Here is a 25,184-nt window from a genome sequence, read left to right as displayed (position 1 = left end):
CAATGTATTACCATTCCCAACATAATAATAAATGCAACTTCCAACCTAATCCCCCATCACAAGTGATTCCCAAACAGAACACATTAAAAAAAAAATTACAGCTGAGTATACTGATGGCTCATGCCTGTAATCCTAGCCACTCAGGAGGCTGAGATCCAAAAATGGCAGTTTAAAGCCAGCCCAGACAGGAAAGTCCATGAGATTCTTATCTCTAGACATCATAAACCAAGAAGTGGCACTGTGGCTCAAAGTCGTATAATGCTAGCCTTGAACAAAAAAGCCCAGGGATAGTGCCCAGCCCCAGAGTTCAAACCCTACAACTGACAAAAAAAAAAATACAAAATCAGCAAGTTTGAATCCGTTTCATGACAAGCACTGTACTGCATGTTGTGGTAGGAAAAGAGAATTGAGCAGGCAGTAAACAAATAATGGTGTAGTCTTTTCTTTCAGAGAGCTCACATTATCATGCCCGATTACATTTTGTCTTGCTAATAATATTTTAGTCTATGTTTCAGTTTGGTTCTGGAATGGCCCCCAAAGACTCATGTGTTAGAAGTTTGGTCCCCAACATATGGTGCTATTGGGAAGTAGAATGTTCAGGAGATAGAGCCTAGAGGAAGGATATGCCCTTGAGGGGGATATTTGGGCCTTTGTCCCTCCTCTTGTCTCTCTGCTTCCTGGCCACCATGAGGTGAGTTGATTTGTTTCACCATGTGCTTCTCAGTATGGTATTCCTCCTTCCACAAGTCCAAGCCTTCAGGCCAAGTGACCATGGACTGAATCCTCTGAAATGTTAGCCAAAATAAACTGTTACACCTTTTAAATTAAACTCAGGTATTTTGTCACAGCAATGCGAATCTAATGCACTCTAACCGATAAAGGCTATCATACTTCAGATCTACACAAAAAAAGTCAATGTCTATGTGGTTGCAAAAAAAAAAAAACAATTCCCAAGGCATTTTATTATACAAAAACAAAGCTAATAAACACAGGGCATAAGTATCACCACAATTTCAAATACTTGCATGTGTAAGTTTTCTTTCCTAGAAGCCTTCATGTCCCCTATCTGCTTTCCCAGTTTTACTGTCCAGTAAATAGCACATTTCTGATTATTTTTAGCCTTTTGCATATATCTTGTTTTTTCTCTCTCCAACAATTCCTGTGGCAGCAATGAGGAGAAAGAACTGTAGGGGTAAGATTGGTAGCTTGGAAACCAGTTAGTAGATTGTTGGTGATTTAGGTGATATTGGTGACAATCAAGATGCATTATAACATGGAATAAATATGGCTAATTTTCAAACTTCTCTATATAAAGAAACAATCCTATTGACAGAGTTTCTCTCAGAATAATTTGGCATTGTTTTGGTTGAATAGCTGGATCAACCACTTTCTCAAAACTACTTAACCTTAGCATCAGTCATGTGCCAACTTAGTACTTCTCATAGGAATATATCACAATGAAAACCTTTTGTACAACTAATATATGCTAATTTTAAAAAGGCAAAAGTAGCTTTCAATGTATGGTCCAAAATGCAGCAAAATAATCCATAGAACTTGTTAAACTTGTGATTCCCACATTCCACTCAGACACTGAGTCAGGGAATGGAGCTCAGGTGGCTCAATATTTTAACAAGTCTCCTAGGTAATACTCATACAAAATTACGATTGAGGATCATTGATCTAAGCCCCAAATTCTCAAAATATCATCTTGGGACTGCTGATTTCTGAGAGTCTCTCAGTGGCCTATGAAGTTAAAAATATTTTCCTAATAGCACTGACATTAATTTGCCTTATCACTGTGGGGATATGTACACATATGACATGAAAGCAATAGTGAATAAAGTGCCTGACATCTTGAAACAAATTAAGAGTGTCAAAGTATATTAATTATGTTCTCACCATGCCCCCTCCCAGACTTACAGGGGAAAAAGCCAGTTTCACATAAGAATGACCAAGATGAATCAATATGAATAATTTATTAAATCTCTACTCTGAACAACTTACATATATGTAGGTTTCTGTGTGTTGAAATGGAAAGGAATCACAAAGTACTTCTGCAGCACATATAATCTTTGAAGGAAAAGCACTGTATGACAGAGTGATCACTAGCTGGTTCTTCAGCCTTTAACTTGAAGACCTATTGACAAACAATGGTTATCCAAGCTAAAACATTTGGAAGACTTTTTCTCAAAAATGAAAAGTGAGCCTTTCCTTTCAAAGAAAACAAGTGACACTGGTTGTGGCCAGTGAGATAATATGTTATCATGAAAAAAATAGAATTTTGAAAAACTTGTAGTCACCGCATGAGCTTGATTACTTCCCAAACTGAGACTTTTCTGATATTAACACCTGACTTTTTATATTGTATAATCTTGAAATGAGTCACCATTTTAACTCAGTAAACAAGTGTTTTCTAGATGACCATTGTCTCACATTGCAAAACTATGAGTGAATAACAGATCCATTCAGCCAAATGCCGGTGCCACACACCTGTAATCCTAATTACTCAGTAGGCTGAGATCTGAGGATCATGGCTTAAAGCCAGCCCAAGCAGGAAAGTCTGTGAGATTCTTATCTTCAAATAATCACAAAAAGCTAGAAGCAGAGCTGTGGCTCAAAGTGTTAGAGCACTAGATGAGCAGTAAGCTCTGGGATAGCACCCAGACCCTCAGTTCAAGCCCCAGAAGTGGGAAAAAATCCATTTAATGTGCAAGAAAAATCAATGGACTTCCATTTAGCCCAAGTACAAAGAGTGCTTTAATATAGTTTTACATTTTAATTTGGTCTAATGGGCAAGAAATTACCATTTGTTGAGTTTTTGAGTAGTATCAGAGAAATGTACACAAACACTCATATAATATTCATATGGAAAAACTATTAAAACATTCAATTTTCCAACTAGATTACCCATGTGAATAACAATGTACTTTATATGGTCAACTAAAAGAATGTATCACAGTAGAACTAATGCAAAGGCAGGTATGTCTAGCCATCTGTCATTAGTAGTCTTCTGTTAAATCTGGCATTAAAGAAGTTTTCCCAAATAATAAACAGTAGTACACGTCCATATTATATTCTTGGTAAATATAGTGATTTTAATCAAATTGCATGAATTATATTGTCCTGTGTTTATCACTATTTTAAATCAATGAATTAATATTCTCAAATTGCTTCAGTATGAATTTCTAATCTGATAAATATCAATAGAAATAACCTACTTAAAAAATGTTCTAGGGCTGGGGATATGGCCTAGTGGCAAGAGTGCTTGCCTTGTATTCATGAGGCCCTGGGTTCAGTTCCCCAGCACCACATATACAGAAAACAGCCAGAAGTGGTGCTGTGGCTCAAGTGGCAGAGTGCTAGCCTTGAGCAAAAAGAAGCCAGGGAAGCCAGGGACAGTGCTCAGGCCCTGAGCCCAAGCCCCAGGACTGGCAAAAAAAAAAAAAAAAAAAAAAAAACAATGTTCTTTGATATCTTCAATAATGTCAGAGTGCAAGAGGAATCCAATACAAGAAAATTGGAGAATTGCTGCTCTACTTTTTTTGGTTCTTAATGAAATATTAAACATAACCACTAGTGGAAATGAGAATGGTTCAGGCAATCTATCAGAAAGAATGACATTGCCCCATTTGTAAGGAAATGGGACTTGGAAAAAAATTATACTAAGTGAAGTGAGTCAGACCCAAAGAAACATGGACTCTATGGTCTCCCTTATTGGAAATAATTAGCACAGGTTTAGGCAAGTCACAGCAGAGGATCACAAGAGCCCAGTAGCTATACCCTTATGATCACATAAGATGATGATAAGTGAAATGAACTCCATGTTATGGAAACGATTGTTATATCACAGTTCTAACTACTTTCAACGTCCCATGTGTATCTGTAGCTTCTACTATTGATGATGTTCTTGTATCACCTTCCTGTGGTTGTATCTACACTATCTCTGTAATCTTATCTGAGTATATTGGAAACCGTCTATACTGGTATTAGAACTAGGAAATTGAAAGGGAATACCAAAATTGAGAGACACAGGGTAAAAAAAGACAAACAACTACAAAAGCAATACTTGCAAAACTGGTGTAAGTGAACTGAACACCTCATGGGGGTAAAGGGAAAGGGGGAGGAGAGGGGGGAATGAGGGACGAGGTAACAAACAGTACAAGAAATGTATCCAATGCCTAATGTATGAAACTGTAACCTCTCTGTACATCAGTTTGATAATAAAAATTTGAGAAAAAATGTAATTGAAAAAAAAAAAGAGTGTTAGAGAAATTTTCCAGATGTCATTCCATTACTCATCTCTATTTAGCTCTGCTTTAGTCAAGTCCCAAACTCTGACTGATTTCAGTTATATTTGTTTGTTTTATGTCCCAGGATCTAGAATATCTTGGAGTTGTCTAAAAACTTGTGAAAGGAAGATGTAAACTGTTATTGTTGAGTGGAATTTTCTATAACTGTTAATGAGATCATGTGGATTGATGGTATCATTTCGTTTTTCTATAAACTTACTCATTTCCAAAAAAAAAAAAAAAAGAATGGTTCAGGCAAGACTAAATGTTTCTCATAACAATTCTAGGAATTGTTTATCTGTATGTGTGATGTCTCATGCACTATTTATTCATCTGTGACCTTTTTAACAGAGTTGCTTCTATTTCCCTTTAATCCACTGTTTCCCGGGGACTCTCTCTGCCAGAGACTTTCTGTGCTATACCAAATGCATGATCCATTCCCTGATGCACTGTTCCTTTCAGAATTCAGTAGAAGTATTTGGAAATGCAGAGCAGAAAAGGCAACTTGGCTATATAATAGGACTGTGTGCTTCTGTTTCATGGATTGGCTTTAAAAATGCTGATAAAAATGTTGATCACCTTCCTTGTCATCACCCTTTTCTTCAAAAGATTACCTTTTAATAACAGAATGTTTAAAAATATTTTTTAAACAGTAGCTAACCTGTATTGTGCCTAATCTGCAACAGACAACTTTTTAACTAAAAGCTTCTTAGGAACATGATGACATCTTTGTAGTTAATGTGGATTTAATTCAAGTCCTTGTACTTGCCAGCCAAGTACTCTGCCACTTAAGCCATGCCCTAAATCCTTTTGCATTTTTGTCTTTCAGATAAGGTCTGGTACTAACTTTGCTTTGGCTAGCCGGATAGGGTCTCATACTGACCTTGCTTGGGACCACAATTATATTTCCCTCTGCTGATTACCTGGGATCACATTCTTATACCACCACACCCAGCTTGCTTTTGAGATAGGGTGTCTCTAACTTTATCCAGGGTGGCCTCAAAGCATGATACTCTTAATTCTTCTTCCTGAGTAACTGGTATTATAAACATGCACTACTGTGTCACACTTCATGATGACTTATTAAAGGGATGTACAGATTCCTTTCCAGGTATTTTGAAGAAATTATTTGTGTCTTCCTTTGATAAACTACAATGATAAAACTATTTTTCAATCAAGAGGACTTCTAATGAAGCAGTCTACTTAAATCTTAAATTTAACCAGGTACCAGTGGTTCATGCCTATAATCCTAGCTACTCAGGAGGCAGATCTGAGGACCATTGTTTAATGCTAGCCCAGGCAGAGAAGTCCATGAGGTTCTTATCTCCATGTAATCACTAAAAAGCTGGAAGTGAAGCTATGGCTCAAGTGGTAGAACACTAGCTTTGAGTGAAAAAACTCAAGGACAGCTCCCAGACATCACAAAAACAGTCGTAATTGTGGTTCATCTGTGACCAGAAATAATTAAAAGAGAGTAATCAAAATTATCTCAAAACAGGACTTTGAAGTAAGAGAAACAAACTTACATTAAAATTCTAGATATTTTTTGCTTTATGAAAACATCTCTTAGATTGTTGGTCTTAGGAGTTTTTTTTTTGTTTTTGTTTTTTTGGCCAGTCCTGGGCCTTGGACTCAGAGCCTGAGCACTGTCCCTGGCTTCCTTTTGCTCAAGGCTAGCACTCTGCCACTTCTGGCCGTTTTTCTGTATATGTGGTGCTGGGGAATCGAACCCAGGGCCTCATGTATACGAGGCAAGCACTCTTGCCACTAGGCCATATCCCCAGCCCGGTCTTATGAGTTTTAACATCCTTCTTTGAAGTAGTTGACTTTCCATAACTGCCCCAAAAGTTTTGAGTATCGAGGGAAAATTGAATATTTCAAAGCCCTTCACATTTATATCTTGTTCTTTCTAGATATCAATGCATCCCCAAATTTTTACTGCATCTTACTACCAGGACATCTAAGCAGTACTGAGATCTTGGTTTTAGAATAACTACCGTGACCTTCAGTTGCCCTCTTTACTTACAAGTCACTCTTTGTAAAACTGCTTAAAAATAATAAAAGTTAAAAAAAAACAAGTCACTCATTGTGAATACTTCCTCATTTCTGAAAAGTAGAACACTGGTTGAAAGAGATAGTATTCTCATATGTGTTTCTTCAAATGTCATGTTCTGTAAGTATGCTTTGATTCAGCTTAGAACATCCCCTATGTTGTAAAATGTTTTAGAATTTATTTTACTTTTTTTTGCCAGTCCTGGGGCTTAAACTCGGGGTAAGGTGCTGTCCCTGTGCCTCTTTATATTCAAGGCTACTGCTCTACCACTTGAGCCACAGTGCTACTTCCAGGTTTTTCTGAGTAATTTATTGGTGATAAAAAGTCTTGTGGAGTTTCTGCCCAGATTGGCTTTGAACCACAATCCTTAGTTCTCAGCCTCCTGAGTAGTAGGATTACAGGTGTGACCCACCAGCACTGGGCTTTATTTTACATTTTTATACATAGGACTAGAAGCACAGAACTTACTACATGGCTGGTACTCAATATTTTTTCAATGAATCCATATTCACAATAATATCATTAGGATATTATGTCACTGCAATATCATTAACTTTTTGAAAGAAATGTAAGGAGTTGGCTACCACCATGAGCTTAAATCCAATTTCTATATATTATGAATGAATATTAACTGTAAACTGTCTCCCATAGTGCACATTATTTCTTAACTGGATTTGTCTTCCTTACATTCTGACATCCCTCATTAAAGAAAGTCAACTTACATGAGCACTAAAAATGTTCTCTGACTTTCTCTAGGAAGGGAATAACATTACCTCAGTCTTTCACAGAGGCCAAGTATTTTATTTTTAACTTGTCCCTTTGCGAAAAAAATCCATTTTTTTCAAACCTTGTTAAAAATGAAAATGGCTACTTGCTTTTGTGTATGCATTTTAAATATTTCCTTCACTTTCTCTTCCCCAGTACACTGGCAATCAAGATGATTAAATGTTCAGTATTAATTTTAAATATGGCCATATATAGATATTGTCATGAACATCTATCCTATGAAATCCTGGCTACTCAGGAGGCTGAGATCCCAAGAACTATCGTATAAAGCCAGTCTGGATAGACTCAGTCTCCACATTTTGACTTCAAAAACAAAGTCTAGCACTCAAAAGCTTGAATTATCCTAGGCAGGTTAGTCAATTTTAAATTTTTGTACAGTGTTGGGAATTTAATTTTATCTTTAATGGGGACAATAGCAATGCCTACTTTATAGGATTGACATGAGGATTAAATATGTTAGGGGCCTGCTTTGTAGATAAATCTTATCTGGGAGCTTCAATCATACAGAGCAACGTCACAATTCAAGAAGTAAACAACAATGTCACTAAGAAACCAATATAAATTTCAAAGAGTATTTGTACTGAAGTCCTCACGCTTTCTGTCTCTGGAAGCCTGCTTTAGGCTTTCTGTAGAGCCAGGCTTGTTTGTCTTTTTGAGCCAGCAACAGATTAAAGATAAAATTAGAGAAGAGAGTTGCTGTTAGAAGCAACAAGTTAAGAAACATCTTCATGCCTCAAGGAATGTTGCCCAATATGAGATTCAAAAGTGTGTCAGAGCTGGGTGAAGGTGGCTCTTATCCTGTTATCCTAGCTTTTCAGGAGGCTGAGATCTGAGGATTGTGGTTCAAAGCCAGCCTAGGCAGGAAAGTCTGTGACAGACTCTTTTCTCCAGTTAACCACCAGAAAACTGAAAGTGGCACCATGGCTCAAAGTAGTACAGTGCTAGCCTTCAGCCCAATAGGCCCTGAGTTCATAACCAACAAAAAAGTGGGTTCAACTGAACATTCTTTAAGGTTCATTTGAGCTCCAGAGACATATGACATTGGTAAAAAAAAAAGTTTAAGGACAAATAATATTACTATTGTGTTTAATAATGGCTTACAAAGTTGATCCAGTGACAAGAGTAATTGTAACCAATATATCCCAGTTTAAAAATAAGGTAGTCTACAGTTACCGTGTGTTTGTGTTGGATACTGTCTTTTAGCTTTTTCACTCAAGACTGATGATCTAGCACTTCATCCATACCTTTATTTTGGCTTTTTGGTTGTTAATTAGAGATAAGAGTATCACAGACTTTCCATTCAAGGCTGGTTTCAAACTGTGATTCTCAGATCTCAGCTTTCTGAGTAGCTAGAATTAAAGGTGTGAGCTACCAGTGCCTGGGTAGTCTTTGGTTATTTTTAAGTGCCCATTCAACATTACTATTATAGTTCTTTCAATAATAAGACCCTAAGCTAATACAAATGAAGATAAAATCTTTTAGTCTTTTTAAAATTATCTTAAAATATGTATAGAAGGGAATTTCAATATACCATGTTCATTTTGTATCTACTACATCATACTCAGTCTTCTCTCACATCATTCTCCCAGCCCCATATATCTGATCTCTACATATCTCCTCAAATTTCCTAGTTCCATATTCACTTATGTACCTTGAGTATTATGACCATACTCACCCACTATTTCAGATGGAATATTTTGGAAATTATAGAGATAGTAACAGATGAATTTACTTTATCCATAGTAGACCACTGAAGGGAATGTGTAATGGGATCAGCTTAACAGATTGGGATGTTTTTTCTTTGCTGTAGTTTTGGTAATCTGAGGACCTTATAAATCTATGATCCTGAACAAGAGCTTGTACCAGAAGTCAGGAACCCAAGCATGGTTCTTGAGAGGCTGAAGCAGAAGGATTGTGAGTTTGAAACCAGTCTGGGCTACCTTGCAACACACTGTCCTGAAACTGAAAAGAGCTTGTAACAGTGTTGCATCCAGGAAATATAAAAAGCCATCATCAATTTTCATAAGTAACTATCACAATCAAGCCACCACAGAATATATTATAATATTGTATTGCTAATTTTTGTTTGAAATATAGTTTAAGCATTTTTTCAAAAGTGGCAACATCTAAAAGTTAGCTTATGAATCATTCAAGGAAAAGTGAAACTTTACCAAGTCATTGATGATTAAGTCTGCTAGGAATATATATTTTTATAAAGGAAAAACACTGATTGTGAATTAATTGATGTAAGATATGTATATCTCTTATGCAGGGAAAATGCTGCTTACAGATTCTCTTACAATGCTCTACTTTGCACAGCAGTGGCTCATGCCTATAATTCTAGCTACTCAGGAGCTGAGGTCTGAGGGTCACAGTTCAAAGCCAGCCCAGGCAGGAAAGTCTCTGAGATTCTTGTCTCTAATAACAAAAAGCCTGAAGTTGAGCTGTGGCTCGAGTGGTAAAGTGCTAGCCTTGAGCACAAAAGCTCAGGGACAGCTCCCAGGCCCAGAACTCAAGCCCCAATATATATATATGCATATATAATATATATTTCTTTTTATGCTTAGTATATTTCTGTTCATTTATAGACTAATATATATATAGGGCTGATTCTATGCTTTTTAAAAGATACAGTCTTAGCCAAGTGTATTTAATCATGTTAAAATTATATAATTTTCTTGCACAAAAGTTAATAAACAAGTATTTTATGGGCTTATAACATGACTCAAATGGTAGGGCACCTGCCTAGCAAGCATGAGGTTCTGAGTTCAAGCCTCAGTACCACCCAAAAAAGAAAAGTTAAGTATTTGTGTAAAAGTTTGAGTATTTGTTACCTACAAATTTTACCTATGTGAATCATTTAATTTCCTGAGTGTACCACATAAGGAAGGCATTACTGCAGTTAATTATGGAATTCTCTGGCCTAAAAAAGGTTCTTTTTTTATTTTTTTATTTTTTTCTCAAATTTTTATTTTCAAACTGACGTACAGAGAGGTTACAGTATCATACGTTGGGCGTTGGATACATTTCTTGTACTGTTTGTTGCCTTGTCCCTCATGCCCCCCTCCCTCCCCCCCTTCCCTCCCCCCCGCCCAGTTGTTCAGTTCACTTACACCAAACAGTTTTGCAAGTATTGCTTTTGTAGTTATTTCTCTTTTTTTACCCCGTGTCTCTCGAATTTGGTATTCCCTTTGAATTTCCTACTTCCAATACCAGTAAACACGGTTTCCAATATACTCAGATAAGATTACAGAGATAGTGTAGGTACAAACATAGGAAGGTGATACAAAACATCATCAATAATAGAAACTACACATTCACATAGGACGTTGAAAGTAGTTATAACTGTGATATATCACTTGTTTCCATATCATGGAGTTCATTTCACTTAGCATCATCTTATGTGTTCCTAAGGGTATAGCTATTGGGCCTTGTGATGCTCTGCTATGGCTTGCCTAAACCTGTACTAATTATTCCCAATAAGGGAGGCCATAGAGTCCATGTTTCTTTGGGTCTGGCTCACTTCACTTAGTATAACTTTTTCCAAGTCCTTCCATTTCCTTACAAATGGAACAATGTCATTCTTTCTGATAGAGGCATAAAATTCCATTGTGTAAATGTACCACATTTTCCTGATCCATTCATCTATGGAGGGGCATCTGGGTTGGTTCCAGCTTCTCGCTATGACAAATTGTGCTGCGATGAACATTGTTGTGCTGGTGGCATTACTGTGATTTTGTTTGTGGTCTTTTGGATAGATACCCAACAGTGGGGCTGCTGGGTCATAGGGGAGTTCTATATTGAGCCTTCTGAGGAATCTCCATACTGCTTGCCAGAGTGGCTGAACCAGTTTACATTCCCACCAACAATGAAGTAGGGTTCCCTTTTGGCCACATCCCCTCCAACAATTGTTATTATTAGTTTTCTTGATATATGACATTCTTGCTGGGGTGAGATGGAATCTCAATGTTGTTTTGATTTGCATTTCCTTTATGGCCAGTGATGTAGAGCATTTTTTCATATGTCTATTGGCCATTCTCATTTCCTCATCAGAGAAGTTTCTTTGTAAGTCTTTAGCCCACTTGATGAGGGGGCTGTTGGTTCTTTGCAGTTTTGTTTTGGAAGAAGGTAATTTTTTTAGTTCTGCATATATTTTAGAGATGAGGCCTTTGTCTGTTGAATGTCCGGTAAAGATTTTCTCCCAGTCTGTGGGCTTTCTGTTTATCTTGAGAGCTATGTCCTTTGCCGTGCAGAAGCTCTGGAGTTTGATGCAATCCCATTTGTCCAACCTTTCTTTGATTTGTAGCCTTTCAGGGTCTTTGTTAAGGAAGTTCTGTCCTGTGCCAAGGAGCCCAAGTGTTTCTCCTACTCCTTCCTTTAGTGTCTTCAGGGTGCCTGTTTTGATTTCAAGGTCTTTAATCCATTTGGAATTGATTTTGGTGCAGGGTGATATATAAGGATCTAGTTTTAGTTTGTTGCATGTGTTGAGCCAGTTTTGCCAGCACCACTTGTTAAAGAGGCTATCTTTCTTCCATACTATTGTTTTAGCTCCTTTATCAAAGATTAAGTAGGCATAGTTCTGTGGGTTTAATTCTGGGTCTTCAATTCTGTTCCATTGGTCTTCAGGCCTGTTCCGGTGCCAATACCAAGCTGTTTTTATTACTATAGCTTTATAATACAGCTTGAAGTTGGGTATTGTAATTCCTCCAGCACTGTTCTTTCTGCTTAGGAGTGTTTTTGCTATTCTAGGTCTTTTATTGTTCCATATGAATTTCTGGATTGCTTCCTCTATTTCATTAAAGAATGGTGTTGGGATATTAATGGGTATTGCATTGAATTTGTAGATAGCCTTTGGCAATATTGCCATTTTGATTATATTAATCCTCCCAATCCAGGAGCATGGGAGGTTTTTCCATTTTCTTAGTTCTGACTTAATTTCATTTTTCAAGCTTTTAAAGTTCTCTTCAAAGAGGTCTTTCACTTCTTTGGTTAAGGTTATTCCTAGGTATTTTATGTTTTTGGGGGCTATTGCAAAAGGAGTTGCTTTCCTGATTTCAGCCTCGGTCTTCGGGTTGTTAGCATAGAGAAAGGCCGTTGATTTTTGAAGGTTTATTTTATATCCTGCGACTTTGCCAAAGTTTTGTATCAGCTCTAGTAGCTTGGGGGTAGAGTCTATGGGATTCTTTAGGTATAGGATCATGTCATCTGCGAAGAGAGAAAGTTTAACTTCATCTTTTCCTATTTGGATCCCCTTTATATTCTCTTCTTGCCTAATTGCTCTGGCTAGGAATTCTAGTACTATGTTGAAGAGCAGGGGAGAGAGTGGACATCCCTGAAAAGGTTCTTTTTTTAAAAGGCTGTTTTCTCAGATAGGGTCTTACTTTTATCCCACTGCTAGCCTTAGACCAAAATCCTCCTACCTATGCTCTCTGGATAACTAGGATGTCAACTATGTGCCACCATGCCTAGCTTATTCTTCGAAAATGGGGTCTTACTGACTTTCTAGTCGATTTGGCCTCAAACTTTCATCCTTCCAACATTGCATCCTGCATGACTGTGATTGCAGTCATGAGCCACCATGCCTGACTTATTATGATGGGATCTTGCTACCCTTTTACCCAAACTTGCCTCAAACTTCCATTCTCTCTACTTCCTTAGCAGCTGGGATTACAAGGGTGCATCACCTCACCTGGCCTAAAAAAGTTCTTAACTTAACAAGGGAGTAATACATGCCAACTGAGATGCAAAGCAAAATGAAATTATAGTGACAGATCCAGGCCCTGGTGGCTTATACCTGTAATTCTAGTTTTTCAAGAAGCTGATATGTAAGCACCACTGTTCAAAGCCAGCCTGGGGAGGAAAGTCTTTGAGACTCTTACCTCAGTTAACCACAAAAAGGCTGAAAGTAGAGCTGTGGCTCAAGTGGTACAGTGCCACCTTGAGTGAAAAAGCTAAGGGACAGCACCCAGGCCCCAAGGTCAAGTCCTGGGAACAGGGGAAGGGAGGTCCTTGAAGAGAAAAACACACAAGTAACAAGTAACTAAGAGCAACCATTTACTTTCTCACTTTGAAGCTGGGAATTCTACATTGCTTGACTTTCCTGGTTTTTAAACCTCCATCTAACAACATCTAACAGTATGTTTTTTAGTATAATCGAGTTTTTAAACATTTTTCTGTAGCCAAAAACTTTAAGGGGCAACATTTGAGGTAGATCTTCAGTAAAACATAGGTAACCAAAGAAGGGGGATTGTCAGAACATATACGAGACATTTTAAGCTAAGGGAGGAGAAGGAACAGAATGCTAAGGAGTACTAAATTAGAATAGATAATCCCATGTGAGTGAACCAGACTATTCATGAAATGGGGATATAGGAAGATACATCAAGTTGCAAAATTCAGTCAAGACAAGTAGATCATATAAGGCTTGACATGCTAGGCTAAGGACTCAGATCTTGTTTCTGAACAAGGTAGAGGCATGATGCAAGCAAGTTATGGCAATAGGCAAATAGAAAAGTAAACTTTGCTGGAACTTTAACAGGATATGTTTAAGGAAACTGGACTTGAAGATACTGGATAAACTAAGCTTCAATGATAGTGGAGAAATGGTGACCAAAATGTTAGTTGTGCTTACTGGAATAGTTTAGGCAAAGGAATTTTAAAAGGTGATACTAATGCCATAGGAACAGAAAGAAGGTCCTGGTAATGGGAGACAGAAAGAAAATAAATAGCATCACTATGAGTGGCTAGGTGAGCAGTAAAAATTCAACACAGTTCTGAGCAGTGGCTCACAACTGTACTGCTAACTACTCAAGAGGATCTGAGGATCATGGTTTTAGAGCCATCTCAGGTAGGAATATTCAAAAGACTTTTTAATCTCCAACTAACCAGCCAAAAATGCCAAAACTGGAGGTTTGGTAGAGACTCCAAGTCATTTCCTTGAGTTAAAAAAAGCCAAACAAGAATGTAAAGCTCACTGAGATCAAACTCTAGTATAAGCACAAAAAATACAAAAAAAGAAAACTCTCATTATTCCGTGTTTACTAAAGCAGGTGATCAAAAGGCTTGGGGCGTTATTAACTGACTGGAAACACTGGAAGGGGACCAGTTCTTAGACAGCTGCAAAGACTGGGGAAGGGAGGAGCTGTAGCCTAATACTTGGAAACACATCTTTTATATTATTAGAAAGCTGATTCATTGTTTTTATTGTTAGACTACATACAATATATATGAATAGGGGTTGTGGAGATAGAAACAAGGCATCAGTCCTGATATGTAGACAATGTGCATTTCTTGACTTGCCTTGTTTTTCAATCTCTGACCACAATGGTCAGTATGTCCCCCTCCACCCACCTTGTAAAAGAAGAAAAACCTGATTTCTTCTAAGCAAAAATATATTCAAAAGCCCCAATTTTACAATTATCTATGTTTAAGAATCGTACAGTTTATAGTATCAAAAATAAAAGCTTGATTACATCAATTAAGTGCCAGTATTGGGGCTTGAACTCAGAGCCTTGCACTATGCTTGGCTTTTTCAGTCAAAATTGGTACTCTACCACTTGAGCCAGGGCTCTAGTTCCAGAATTTTTTCTAGTTAATTTTCTAGTTAAATTTTTACGTTTTTTCTAGTTAATTTTTCTAATCAGGTTTTAGTTAACCCTCACATCTCAGCCTCTCAGCCTCCTGCATATTATTTTTTTTGGTACTGAAGTTTGAATTCAGGTACACCAGACAGTTGCTCTATCACTTGAGTCACTCCCCAAACTCTAATAACAACTCAATAACCACACGTTATCTTGAGAGATGGCATATAGTAACAAAGACAAGCGATGTCTGTAGTAATAAAGATAAATAATGTCTGTGCTTATAGTGTCATAGCTAGAAATGTAAAGCTCATAAATAGAAAAAAGTCACTCTTGCAAAATGACCAGTTCTCTAGATGTGTACGAGATATTTGGGTCATATATTCATATTGAGAAGATGAACTAGAAGATACCTGTATTTCAGACTTTTTCACTTCCCACTGCTTTTGAAATTTTTCCCTTTGTGTATGAAAGCAGAGCATCATTAGCCTCATCACAATGAATGGTCACAAATTAGTACAGATATAAGAGAGTATAACATTAGGCTCCATATGTAAAAATAGTCTTTAAGGATCTATAATGAGACCTTTTAAATGTAAACCCTCTATATGCAAAATAATAACTCCATATAAGGAGATCACAATGTATAATAGGAGATATTTGTTTGTGGCCTGATCTTTTGAAAATTTTGACTATTGGGAACTATAAATTTCAGTAATTACTTATACAGAAATTCTACAATGTATATTACCATTTTAGATTTATTCTCTTAACTTGATCTTTAGAAGTATGACTACTACTTTAGAATTGTACATTTGTACCAATTTGGCAAAGTAGCAGGATACAAAATAAGTCCACAAAAGTCAGCAGCTTTTCTGTACACCAGCAATACACAAACAGAAAAGGAAATTATGGAAACAATTCCATTTACAGTAGCCAAAAAAAGAATAAAGTACCTAGGGATCAACTTAACCAAGGACGTGACGGACGTATTTAATGAAAACTACAAAAATCTAATAAGGGAAATCAAAGAAGACACAAGGAGATGGAAAGACCTCCCATGCTCATGGGTGGGCAGAATCAATATAGTGAAAATGGCCATATTGCCCAAATTGTTATACAAATTCAATGCAATCCCCATCGAGATCCCAGCTACATTCTTCACTGAAATAGAGAAAGCAACCCATAAATTCATATGGAACAACAAAAAACCTAGAATAGCCAAAGCAATTCTAGGCAAAAAAAGCAGTGCAGGAGGTATCACAATACCAGACTTCAAGCTCTACTACAAGGCCATCATAACAAAAACAGCATGGTATTGGTATAAAAAGAGATTGGAAGACCAATGGATTAGAATTGAAGACCCAGAAATAAAACCGCACTCTTACAGCCAGCTGATATTCTACAAAGGAGCTAAAGACATACAATGGAATAAACATAGCCTCTTCAACTACTGGTGCTGGGAGAACTGGGCAGCCATATGCAGAAAACTCAAAGTAGACCCAAGCCTATCACCATGCACCAAGATCAACTCAAAATGGATCAAGGACCTCAATATCAGACCTGAATCCTTGAAACTACTGAAGGACAGAGTAGGAAAGATGCTAGAACTTATAGGCACAGGAAGGAACTTCCTGAATATAGTCCCAGGGGCACAACAAATAGGGGAAAGACTTGACAAATGGGACTACTACAAATTAAAGTTTCTGCACAGCTAAGGACATAGCCACCAAAATAGAAAGACAGCCAACGATATGGGAAAGGATATTTACCAGCACAGCAACAGACAAAGGCCTAATATCTGTCATCTACAGAGAACTCAAAAAACTAAGCCCCCCCAAGCCCAACAAACCTATTAGGAAATGGGCAAAGGAGCTAAAGAGAGAATTCACAAGAGAAGAAATAACAATGGCAAAGAAACACATGAGGAAATGCTCAACATCTCTGGTAGTAAAGGAAATGCAAATAAAAACAACCCTGAGATACCACCTTACCCCAGTTAGAATGGCCTATACTCTGAACTCAGGCAACAACAAATGCTGGAGGGGGTGCGGGCAAAGAGGAACCCTTCTCCATTGTTGGTGGGAGTGCAAATTAGTACAACCACTTTGGAGAACAGTATGGAGGTTTCTCAAAAAGCTCAATATAGACCTACCCTATGACCCAGCCATACCACTCCTAGGTATCTATCCTAAACAGCAGGTCCCAAGATATCAAAAACATATTTGTACTTCCATGTTTATCGTGGCACAATTCACAATAGCCAAAATATAGAAACAACCCAGATGCCCCTCCACAGACGAATGGATCCAAAAAATATGGTACTTATACACAATGGAATATTACATAGCGATTAGGAATGGTGAAATATTGTTATTCGCAGGGAAATGGTCAGAACTCGAAAAAATAATGTTAAGCGAGACAAGCCTAGAACACAGAAAACAAAGTGGCATGATCTCCCTGATATATGACTGTTAACAAAGGGAGACGGAGAGACAGTCGAGACCAAGTCTGTGAAACCAAAAACTGCTTGCCAAATAGTATTCCCCACAGGATTGGGGCAGCGACCCAACAGTATGTAACTAAAACCAAACAATTACTCAACATATAAAGATCAAAAATTGACCTCTCAGGGGAATACAATAATAGTTCAAAAGCTATGTATGTACGTTCATATAAGACTACTGTCGACATATGGTCTAATATCGACATTACATTTAAAGCCCTAGGCAAACTTTCTTGGGCATGGCCACGTGGCTACTGTATATGTTCTTGATACATTGTATATTGTATATATGTCTACCTGACCTAGAGAAGGGATAGAAAAACAGGGCGTAAGATATCACAAGAAATGTACACACTGCCGTACTATGTCACTGTACCCTTTTTGCACAACACCTTGTCAAAAAATTTGTGTTCAATTAATAAATAAATTTAAAAAATAAAAATAAAAAAAGAATTGTACATTTGTGTTTAAATTCTAATCTAAAGGTCTTTTTAGATTCTTGTGTTTATTCCAGATCAGAGTTTGATCATTAACCTAGATTAGTGCCTTAACCTAATATCAATGGGAAGTTTCTCTAGTTGTCAATACCTTAACATTCAAAGAGCACTATTCTTTTGCCTAAGAGTATTGATCTTGGATCATATAAAGTAGGAGGGATATAAGCCTTGATAAGCATTGGAATGGCATAAAGAACATGATATTCGCAGAGCATTGGGGACAATGTCATTTTTTCAAGAAAACATATATTTGGGAATAAAAAGATGTTATTATAGACACTGGGTCTGTAGTAAGATTAGTCTGATTTCATACTTGTCCTTAGTTGATGCTGAATAGCATACATTTCTGGCTTTTAAAAATTCTTCACATGTAGGGCCTTGTGGCTTAGCTGGTTAAAGCACCTGTCTAGTAAAATTCTTTGCAGTGGGAGGCTGGGGATCTGGCTCAGCGGAAGAGCGCCTGCCTGGCCCTGGCGAGCACAAGGCCCCGAGTCTGGTCCCCAGCTCCAGAAAAAAAAATTCTTCACAGTGCTGGGAATCAAATCCATGACCCTGAGGATGCTAGACAACTACTCTACTACTGAGCTACGTCCTCTAGGCAGAAAAGTACATTTCTATCAATTGCTAGCCTGTAAAATGTAGAGCACCTTGAACAAATTTTTCTTTCTTTAATTTTCATTAGCATATAATAATTGTAAAATATGACCCATTACAATATTTTCATATATGTATTATAAGGTACTTTAATCATATTTATCCCCATTTCTCTCCCTTATTCCTGCCCCACCACCATCTCCCTGATCTCCTTTCTCTTCTCAAATAGCTTGAACAACTTCTACACTGCTTTTGAAGATATAGAAAAATGGGACATGGTGAATAAATGTATAGCTTATACATTTGTACTATTTCAGATTACTATCCTGATACATAAATACTTGTACATATGAGTAGTGAGAGTGCATATGATAATCCATCACCTTATAAATTGGAAAAAGGTATACCTACATGCTTTTCTGTTTCCCAGATCTCAGATTCCCTAGAATTTAAGCTCTATTTTCTATCATTCCAGGTACTATTTGTCAATAAGCAAGCCTTCATTGTATTTCCCAAAGGCAATACTGTTGAGTGACCTGTAATTAAATCTGAATAGAGGGAAGGAATCTATTTTCTAGATTCCTTACTCAATTATTAGCTACTAATGATCAGAAACCCAATCTCATGCATGTTTGTATCTCTTGTAGTAGGTGCTCAATAATGCCTATTGAATAAAGATATATCCTTTTGTCTCACTTGGTCTTATTTTAAATTGGTTTAACAATTGGATTTTAAATTAAGAATATTAAAGTAAAACTGGATTCATTTTCTTTTACAGGTGCAGGAGACATTGTTGCAATCATGATTGGCAATCTGAAAGGAACAAAAATTCTACATTCTATTCAAAGAGGCATCCAAGTAACAATGGTCATTGAAGTAGGGAAAAAACATGGCCCTTGGGTGAATCACTATTCAATTTTCTTCGTTTCCGTGTCCTTTTTCATTATTACTGCAGCAACTGTGGGCTATTTTATCTTTTATTCTGCTCGAAGACTACGGAATGCAAGAGCTCAAAGCAGGAAGCAGGTTTGTCAATGTTCCTTTTATCCAAAGTTAAAATATTTTTAATATCTCAATGATAACTTCATTGTCAGGCATTTTAATAATATACTTTAGTTGCTAGACCAAAACCTGTGTCTGTGTTCTATGAAATCCAGTCATTTTTAAAAGTATGTCAGCATCCATCTTCTCAAATCTTTTATTTCCCATCACTTATCAAGAAACTTAATCCTGCCTGATTAAGTCTTCAACACCTCAACCAGGAACATAGCCTGCATTTAATTACAAATATATATAAGTACATATGTTCTCTTAAATATACATCTTTCTATGTTACAAAAGCATTACATTCTCAATTAGGGAAATTTAGAAATTAAAAGGTACAGAGGAAAAAATTAACCGTCATAAAATCCCAATATAGACAGGCGCCAGTGGTTCGTGCCTGTAATCCAAGCTACTCAGGAAGCTCTTCTCATGAATGTGGTTTGAAGCCAGCAGGGCAGGAAAGTCTATGAGACTCTGATCTCCAATTAACTCTCCCAAAATGCTGGAAGTGGAGCTGCATAAACTGGTAGAACACTAGTCTTGAGCAAAAAAGCTCAGGGACAGTATGTAGGCCCTTCAAGCCCTGGGACCAGCGTGCATGCGCGCATGTGCACACACACACACACTCACACAATATAGAAAAGCATCTTTAGTCATTATCCAAAGGTGCCTACTCCCATGGTACATTTATATGCATATTTGTATGTTAGGTTGAAAAAAAGACTCAGCTGAATTTCATGAAAAGCTATATATAAAGAACTAATCATGCCTGATACCATGTCCCATGTCCTATAATTCAATAGCCTTGGATCCTGACATCTTTAAATAGTTCTTTGCGGCCCCTGTCCCACCCTCACTTTTCTCCTTACTAATTCCATGGTCACTCCAAGGTATACAACTTCAATTTCTTTGTCTGTTCAATCTCTTTGTTACAGAGTCATTCCTGTGGTAATCATTGGGAAGTGATTCTAGGATCTCCCAATAAATACCAAAATCTACACATGCACAAGTCCTCTATGTAAAATGCTGTTGCTTTTGTGTATAACCTATACCCAACCTCTTAGACATTTTTAAATCATCTCTAGATTATTTATAATATCTAGTGTAAATAATATTTAAGTGGTTTTTATATGGGATTATGTAGAGAATTATTGCAAGAAAAAGAAAGCCTGTATATATGTTCAAGAGAGATGGCAGAGTTTTTTCCCTAAGTATTTGTAATCTAAATTTAGTTGAAGCCATTCATAGCAGAAAGTTGTATATACTAGTTGGTGAAGTCAAACTCTGGAAGAAAATAATAAACCTAAAAAAATCCAACTCTGGTTAAATCCTACTTCCCAATAAATTGTGTCTGTATCTCACCTGTCACAGAAAAAACACTGTATGCACCATCCCAGTAATTAGTTGTCTTGACTCAGACTTCTACTTTTAGTAATGTTTCAATTTCCTGTATTTATCTTCTCCATCAGCACAAAAGCATACTATCATTATACCCATTTTCTAAAGAATTTCTTTTGACCTCTATCCAGGAATCTTGGAGTTGCTCTTTATTCTTCCTTTTTTATGTCACTTCCCATCAGCAAATCTTGTTGGTTTAATGCTCACAATATGTACAGAATCTGAGTATTGTATCCTATTGCCATTCCAACTGCTCTGGTCCATGTCACCATCATTAATATTCCTTGTGCCTTTGAGTATTCCCAACCCAACACTAGAGTAGTCCACTTCTCCAGAGTGCTCAGTAGGGCTTGAATGTTCTCAGATGATACTGTAGTAGAGGCAATAGAATATATTTTCATATATGCTGAGAAATTCCTCCAAAGACAATAGGTGTCTGGCCACTTCAACCCAGGGCTGGGATGTAGCTCAGTGGCAAAGCACTTGCCTAGCATGCACAAAGCCCTGGGTTCGGTTCCTCACTACCATATAAACAGAAAAAGCTGGAAGTGGTGCTGTGGCTCAAGAGCTAGAGTGCTAGCCTTGAGCAAAAGAAGCTCAGGGACAGTGCTAAGGCCCTGAGTCCAGTCTCCAGGACTGGAAAAAAAAATTATTTCAGAGTGAGAGTAGCACTGTAAGGAATTTAGGAACTTAGAAGTAGATGAAATTTAGGAGTAGATGAAAAATTCAAATATTAATATAAAAGCCCAATAAAAGATTAGATACCAGAAACTGGTAATAAAAGATTTTATCACAGTGTTTAAAGTTAATTGAGTTCTGTCTTTCTCCTCAGATAAGCAGCTTATCACTTTGGTGACAGGTTCATCCTGTTACTAGCTGTGCTCAAAAGATGTTTAGAATTCATATGCCAGGCTACTTTCATAGTTTTATACCATGTTAATATTTGACATTTGTGAATATCATGCTGTCTTTATCTCTGAGTTAGGAAAGAAATTGCTATACAGTATAACTAACTATTCAAAGGTTACATTTATATTGACAAGAGTTTCAGTATATTAATGGTAGGGCATGTTTCTATACTCTAAGTGCTATAATCTATAAACTGTCAGAAAGTATGGCTTCATTAGGCATTTAGCCCTAATCTCATCATTCAAGAAAATTTCAGTTTATAATTTATTTTATAAAAATTAACATCTGGGGGCTGGGGATATAGCCTAGTGGCAAGAGTGCCTGCCTCGGATACACGAGGCCCTAGGTTCGATTCCCCAGCACCACATATACAGAAAACGGCCAGAAGCGGCGCTGTGGCTCAAGTGGCAGAGTGCTAGCCTTGAGCCAAAAGAAGCCAGGGACAGTGCTCAGGCCCTGAGTCCAAGGCCCAGGACTGGCCAAAAAAAAAAAAAAAAAAATTAACATCTGGGCCAGTTGCCAGTGGCTCAACATCTGTAATTCTAGCTAATCAAGAAACTGAGAGCTGGGGCTGGGAATATGGCCTAGTGGTAAAGAGCTCGCCTCATATACATGAAGCCCTGGGTTCGATTCCTCAGCACTGCATATAAAGAAAAAGCCAGAAATGGCACTGTGGCTCAAGTGGTAGAATGTTAGCCTTGAGCAAAAAAGAAGCCAGGGACAGTGCTCAGGCCCAGGACTGGCAAAAAAAAAAAAAGAAGGAGAAACTGAGAGCTGAAGATCACAGCTTTCCTGCCAATCCAGGCAGGAAAGTCTATGAGACTCTGATCTCCAGTTAAGTGCCAAAAAAATAAAAGCTGGAACTGAAGCTGGGACTCAACTGGTAGGGCTAGCCTTGAGAAAAATGCTAAGGAATAGTGGCCAGGACCTGAGTTCAAGCCCTGGTACTAGCACACACAAAATTAACCTCTGCAACATTGTTCAAAAATGGCATTAAGCTGGGCACCAGTGGTTCACACCTGTAATTTTAACTACTCAGGGAGGCTGACAACTAGATCACCATTTGAAGCCAGGCTGGGCCTGTAAGTTTTCAAGCCTCCATTTCCAATTAATCAACAAAAATGCTAGACTGGAAACATTGCTCAAGCGGTGAAGCTGAGCAAGCAAGTGAGAGGCCCTAAATTCAAACCACAGTACTGTCAAAAATTATTTATTTTATTTTTAAAATTTTATTGTAAGGGTGATGTACAGAGGGGTTATAGATGCATAAGTCAGGTGATTAGTACTTTTTTTTATAAATAATGTCTCCCCTTTCCTCATTCTCTTCCAGTTTTTCCACTCCTGACTTTCCTACTCCCTAAGTTACAGAGTTACAGAGTTAATTTCCAACATACTGTCTAGTGGGTTTCACTGCTGAATTGGTTCACCCTTTGTCTCACCATTTCTGTGTTTCACCTTTCCCTCCACCAATCAGATAAACTTATATACAAGACAAAGGGTACAGAAATTTAAAAAGGCAACAGAAGGGAATAAATCAAAGAAAAAAAGAAAGAATAAAAAAGAACCACAAACAGTACAATAAAAAAATCCTCTTGTTTCCATTTTTAATTCATTTTGATAAGCATAATTTTATATGATCATATGCACATAGCTTTTGAGCCTTTGTGATCCTCTCCTGACTATCCTCCTTTGTTCTCACTGTGTCAATGTTTAGACTGCTGTTTAATTAACCATGTTCAAGTGTCTTTTACTATCCATTAGGTTTACATGTATTTATAGGCACATTCTATTTATTAAAAATAAGGGAAAACATGCAGCTTATGTTTCTTTGGGTCTGGCTTACTTTGCTTAATATAATTTTTCCCAAGTCTTTCTATTTCCTTACGAATGGGGCAATGTCATTCTTTCTGATGGAAGCATAGAATTCCATTGTGTATAGTATATATGCCACATTTTCTTGATGCATTCATCTACTGAGGGACATTTGGGCTGATTCCATATCTTGGCTATGGTAAACAGTGCTACAATAAACATTGTTGTGCTGGTAGCTTTAGTTTAGCCTGGATTGTGGTCAATTGGATATGCCCAGGAGTGGGATTGCTGGGTCATAAGGAAGCTCTATGTTTAGTCTTTTGAGGAACCTCCATATTGCTTTTCAGAGTAGTTGAACAAGTTTACATTCCCACCAACAGTGTAGTAACATTCCCTTTTGGCCATCTGTTGTTAGTTTTGTTGATAATGGCCATTTTAAGTGAGATGAGGTGGAATCTCAATGTTGTTTTGATTTCCATTTCCTTTATGGCCAGAGGTGTCGAACATCTCTATTCATGTATCTATTGACCATTCTTATTTCTTCTTCAGAAAAGTCTTACTTTAAGTCTTTAGCCCATTTATTAATTGGGTTGTTGTTTCTTTGAGAAATTGCTTTGGGGGGGTAATTTTTTGAGCTCTGAGTATATTTTAGACTTTATCTGATACATAGCTAGTAAAAATATTCTCCCATTCTGTAGGCTTTTTATTTATCTTGATAGATATGTCCTCTGCTATGCGAAAACTGTTCATTTTGATGCAATCTCATTTATCCAGTCTTTCTGTGTGATTGTGGATCTCTACTTAGGAAATCTCGACCAGTGCCAAGGACTCTAGTGTTTCCCCTATCCTTTCCTGCAATATTTTCAGGGTATCTGGTCTTACATTGAAGTCTTGGACCCAAATGGAATTCATTCTGATGCAGATAATATATAAGGATCTAACTTTAGTGTTCAGCATGTTAATAGCCAATTCTGTCAGCACTATTTGTTGAAGAGGCTATCTTTCTTCCATTTTGTGTTTTGGGTTCCTTAATCAAATACTAAGTGACTAAAACATATTTTTAAGATGAAAAGAATGGTATTAAAACTTACCTATTAAAGAAAACATTTGAAAGGATATCTTTTGCTACTTAATGCATTATATCTCTATCCTTTAGTAACAAAACAACCTATTAAATAGCCAATAATTACTTTCACTTATAAATACTTAAGTGTCCTATAAGAAGAGCAATAGATTTTCATGACTTCTGTTTTTTTTAACTTGTAGAGCTTGATACATATGATGTATAGGACTATCAAAGATTTAATATGTAATTTGTATTTTACTGGTAGAAATAGTGATGCAGAGTTTTCTATATATGTGGTAGTGAGGAATCGACATAAGTCTTCATGTATACAAGGCAAGCAATTTGCCACTAGGCCATATTCCCAGCCAGTGATGCAGAGTTATAATAGAAACTTTCCTTTCTTAAGATACTTGGGGGAAATAATATGTTCAAGATGTTTTTCCTTCTGAAGTTTATAATGCATAGTACATGATGTCAGGTACACTGGTAACTGTGTATCCATATGTGTTGATGACTACTCAGATGAGCCCCCAGATGTTATGGCCTGGCACATTATAGAAGATACACGCATATCATCCCTGTTTCTGTGGGTGGCAATAGGGTGGACAATTTCAATGACTTATAAATAAAATAATAAATCATGCATTATA

At 37.2% G+C, this 25,184-nt stretch overlaps 1 protein-coding gene across 2 annotated transcripts in view; it reads left to right on the top strand.

Annotated features, from left to right (window-relative positions):
- Positions 1–25,184, top strand: part of Rnf128 (ring finger protein 128) — a 99,454-nt gene that overhangs the window by 53,807 nt on the left and 20,463 nt on the right. For both annotated transcript variants that reach the window (XM_048336876.1, XM_048336875.1), the window contains exon 2: positions 19,084–19,331. In XM_048336876.1, the coding sequence (XP_048192833.1) occupies positions 19,084–19,331 (248 nt within the window). The remainder of the gene's footprint in view (positions 1–19,083; positions 19,332–25,184) is intronic.

This window comes from Perognathus longimembris, chromosome 28 (assembly GCF_023159225.1).
Source record: "Perognathus longimembris pacificus isolate PPM17 chromosome 28, ASM2315922v1, whole genome shotgun sequence".
NCBI classification, from domain to species: Eukaryota; Metazoa; Chordata; class Mammalia; order Rodentia; family Heteromyidae; genus Perognathus; species Perognathus longimembris.
This window is presented reverse-complemented; position numbering and strand designations above follow the sequence as displayed.